The 4,655-nt window shown below is 47.7% G+C and overlaps 1 protein-coding gene across 1 annotated transcript in view; it reads left to right on the forward strand.

Moving 5' to 3' along the window:
• ATP8A2 (ATPase phospholipid transporting 8A2) overlaps nt 1-4,655 on the forward strand; it is a 390,044-nt gene that overhangs the window by 246,562 nt on the left and 138,827 nt on the right. Inside the window, exons 20-21 of the mRNA XM_023520615.1 lie at nt 1,042-1,164; nt 3,224-3,302. Of these exons, the coding sequence (XP_023376383.1) occupies nt 1,042-1,164; nt 3,224-3,302 (202 nt within the window). The remainder of the gene's footprint in view (nt 1-1,041; nt 1,165-3,223; nt 3,303-4,655) is intronic.

Raw genomic sequence — 4,655 nt, forward strand, 5'->3', positions numbered from 1 at the left:
TTCGTTCCAAACCTCTTCTTCAGCTCCCGGCTTTCCCTCACTGAAACACAAATGTGGCCTGTCACTCCCCCTGCACTGCCGCAGGTTACGTAAAATTCCTAGAGAGCGACACTTGCTCAAGAGCTCCATGTCCCAAGAGGTCGTTTCATCTCCTCCCCAGCCTTGTCTTGCCCTATGTGTTCAGCCAGCCACTATCCTGGATGTCTTAGACGTTTTCCCCACATGTGCCTGGGGGCTCACGCCTCAAAGCTCCATGAGGGGTGTCGTTTCGTGAGGATGCTTCCTCCTGCACCCCTGTCACTCACACCCCTTATCACCCTGCTATCCTATAGGTCCAATGCCTTGCAGCTCAGATGCCCTTTAGTCCAAGAATCTTTTGTTGGCTCTCTCTCCTCCTTCCCCACCCCCACCCCCACCCTGTAAGTAATTTTGCAGAGCACTGTGTTTTATGTGTTTGTTTATATGCCCGTTGCCGGCTGCCCCGTCTCCACCTCCACAGCAGACAGAGTTCCTGGAGGTCAAAGACCTGCTTGTTTTCTTTCTTTCTTCTCTTTTTATTATCTCTAGATTCCTGGTGCTTATCACCAGATCTGGCCCATCATTCATTCCCAGTAAATGTCTGTCAGATGGATAAATGGATGATCGTACTTCCTGACATTTGAGCATAAAATTGGGATGGGAAGTTGTAAACTGTGCCTCAGCAGGCGCTAACAGAGACCCAGCTCTGTGTCACAAAGCTGGGGATGCTTGCTCGACTCCGAGTCACCGCCCCTGTCCCAGGGGGAGGCGGCCGTTCCTTTAACAAGACTTCTTGGCTCATCAGATATTTGCGACTGTTTTGAGTGTTCCACGCATTCACGTTATGCTGATTAGTTAACAGTTAAAAATGACCTTCCGTTTATTTTCTTTGCTTGGAGTGTGTCTGGGGAGTCGTGACTCACTGACTGACGCTCAGGTTCGGACTTGACTGAAAGTGAAGTCATCGCTCCTCGGAACCGAAGCCCTCGGGCCTCCTCCGACCGCTCCCCCTTCTCCCCGCAGATCTTCACCGCGTTGCCGCCCTTCACTCTGGGGATCTTCGAGCGGTCTTGCACTCAGGAGAGCATGCTCCGCTTCCCGCAGCTCTACAAAATCACCCAGAACGCCGAAGGCTTCAACACGAAGGTAAACGCACGGTCGTCACGCTGCCGTCACGGCACGCCGGCGGAAGCACTGCCCTCTGCCCGCGAGGCAGCCGAAGCGCGAGAGAGAATGTCCGCAAGAGGCGACACCAGGGTCCCCTCCCAGTATTCGAGAGGCCAGATCAGCAGGGAAGCCGCCATGCCGCACGTGGTGCTCCCTTCGCTCCCTGTTTGCCGACTCCTGTCTCCTCCCCTCTCCTCCCCACGTGTGTCCCCGACGTCGGCGTGGCCGGCAGCACGATGCCCACGGTTCCCGTAGGGCCAGCCATCAGGGCCTCCCTTTTCGTAGCGTCCCGTGCGGTGGCAAACTTGCCCACCAGAGAGCCCTCTCGCCACCTCTGCTTGCTTTTTTTTTTTTTTTTCATTTAAAAAACATTTTTTTCTTTAGCTAAAGACTAAAATTGGCCAGATGTAAACACAGAAATCAAGTTAGTCGTGGGTTTGCTTTTTTTTTTTCCAGTCCGGAGAATCAGAAAAGAGAAAGCATCTAGACAAAAAAAAAAAAAAAAGATCCTGAGAAAGGTCCAAAGTTAGGTGTCACAGGAACTCTGCCGCCTTGGTGGCAAAGGGGCTCTCACCCAGCCTGCCAGCCACAGCCAGGAGTGGCGGGGAGGCTGCAGGACACTGGCCAGAGAGAAGACAGGTGCCTGGCCAGGCCGAAGAGGCAAAGACGCGAACTCGCCTTCACTGCGTGTTTCTGTCAGCTTTTGTTGTTGGGGGGCGGGGGGGGGAGATTAGGAAGCTGAAGCAGGTCCCTGCCCGGGTCGCTTGCAATACCGATGCTGGCTGTGCACACAGTTTGCTCGGGTAGCCCCTGGGGCCTTGGCAAGGTGACATAGGAAGTCCTCAGCGACAGAGTGGTCTCCGAAGGCTTCCGTCTGAGCCAGGAATCACTGCCAGTCATCCTCCAGAGCCGCCTTATTCAGGGGAGAGCATGGTCAGCATGTCCGAGTTGGGGAAAAGCTAGAAGGGACTGTGTTGATCCCAGTGTCTTCTGTACACAAGGAGACTTGGGTGACGCCTCGTGTCAGCCCTTGTCCACCACTGGAAACCTGGCCGTTTGTTCTGCGTCATTGACGTAAACCAAACCCGTTTTTACAGATTCAAAGGTCAGGTAAGGGGCAAAATAAGTAGGAATGGACCCATTAAAGATAGCGGAGCTAAAAATGGTCTGAAACTTATCTGCAGCACAGGCGCCTTGAAGATTGTGGGGACTGGGGCGGGGGCGCGTCACAGAGGTCAGGGAAAAAGTGGACAAAATTAACGTTTAAAATGGGAAAATCTCTTTGTCCTGTAATTGCTCATTATTTTCCGTTGTCCCACTGCTACCTAGGGTCAAACTATATGACAATTCTCAGAACAATTTGGAGATTTTTAAAGTAAATTCAATCTGGCTTTAGTACTGCTATCTCAGTGGTGAAAAAGGTGGTCAATGTGCCTTTATGAAACAATAATTCACGAGAAGCTAAACTTCGTGTTCTTTTGTTTGGCCTCGCAAGTGTTAAAGAGATTTTTTTAAGTGTGCATGATATTAACCACAATCCTAAAAATTAAAAAGTTTAATGGGAGAGATTTTAAGGAGTAAAACAAAAGAATGAGAATGCCGTGTAAGAATTGACATTTTAAATGTTTCCAGTGCTTTCAGAAAGTACACAGTTTCAGTCTCTCGTTAACAGACAGGTTTGACCCAATACCGTTTTTCTGGCTGATTGTAAAATTTTGCTGTCTTTCTTAGGATTCTAAAGAAAATGGTTCATAATTCATTTTTCAGATGTGGATAGATTGTATATTGGTCTACGTACATGTGTATATGTATTTAGGTCTTCGTACTAAATAACAGTATCTGGAGAGAGTCCAGTCATCCGTGTGTAAAAACGAGGAAAGCGTTTTGTTTCGTTTTGTTTCAACTTTGGGAATAACGCGCTGCTTCCTGGAGCCACACAGCACCCTGCCGGCATCCGTCACAACGAGGCGTCTGTTAGCTTACGCAGAGGTCAAGGGTTGTGGGCAGCTCCTGACTCCCTCGGTTTGTTTTCCCGTAGGTTTTCTGGGGTCACTGCATCAACGCCTTGGTCCACTCCCTCATCCTCTTCTGGTTCCCCATGAAAGCGCTGGAACATGGTAATGGCTTCGTGATTTCAACCGTCAGCAAGTAGTAGCTTTGCAGTCCCTCTGGTGCCACTTGTTCACAAGAAATTTTTTCCCTCCAGTTCTGCAGACCTAGAGATCACAAGAACAAATTTGAGTAGAAAAACATTACCTAAAATGTAAGGGGAGCTAGTCTCAGGTTTATAGCTTGTAGGTTTCATCCATTCTAGCTCTGAATACCCATTTTCTGTGACGTTGCCTGGAGAGTTTAAATACTAGAAATCCTAAACTTTATTTTTAATAACTGTTTGAGTAGAGGATCTTGAAGAAAAGCACTCTACTGCTGTAATGAAACATCTATGCCTCTTGTCCATGAATTTGAAATTTTCAGTTAATTACTTGGACTTGCGTTTTCCGAAGCTACCCGTACCTCTAAGCCGAAAAACTGAAGTCTCGTTAAGAGTTTAATCTTAACCTAGTTTTCTGAAAGTGTCTCTTTTCAAGCAAACTTTTAAAGTTTGAAGACTGAGTCTCACGATTGGTTTTAGTCTTCCCCCCAGCCAGAAGAGGAAGTGTGAGAAACGCAGCTGACTCTGCATTTGTACACACTTCTATATACATCGAAACATCGCCTCTTAAAGAGACATAGTTTTTTTGTCTCAGAAAACGAAAACGTATCATGAGAATGCTACTCTTTCATCCCTGTCAAATCGTAATAATCCCCCTGGGAAAAATTACTCCAACTGTTGACTAGACAAGGCCTTTGATTGTTCAGAGACCCGAAGCATATAAAGTTTCCAAGCTTCTTTGTTTCTGCCTCAATGTGTTTTGTGCTGCAAACAGAAATGATTCACCCTCACTGATATTCTTTAACCTGTTAAATACTGACAGAGAAAATGCATGCGCGGCCCATTGAATTATGCCCCAGGACCTGTTCTTCCCATTTCATCAGACCTCCTTGTCCTTCGAGGGTCCCTAAGTCTCCAGATCAGAAAATAAAATTTTCTGCTTCTAGTCCTTACCACCCCACGCCACCCCCACCCCACCCGCCACCGCAAAGGGACCTTCTAGCGGGATCATTTTCTTTTAACTCTAAAGCTTTCCTGTGATTCATTTGTACTCGTAGTAGATTTGATTTCTTTTTAAATGGCTTCACGAGTAAGGGTCTACAAATATGAGTGTTGAATGCGGTTTGTTTTAGAAGCCCAAACACTTTGGTTATAGAAATAGCCATCACCGTATTGGGGTGGACTGGCGATGAGCAGCAATATGTCCGATGGACACATAAAGGGGGAGAGACTTCCAGCCGTTTCTGATTTACCTGAGATGCCGAAAGAATTTCAAATTAGCTTCCGCCGCCCTTACTGGCTTCCCTCCCATGTAGCC

The sequence above is a fragment of the Pteropus vampyrus genome, unplaced genomic scaffold, assembly GCF_000151845.1.
Source record: "Pteropus vampyrus isolate Shadow unplaced genomic scaffold, Pvam_2.0 Scaffold272, whole genome shotgun sequence".
Taxonomy (NCBI): Eukaryota; Metazoa; Chordata; class Mammalia; order Chiroptera; family Pteropodidae; genus Pteropus; species Pteropus vampyrus.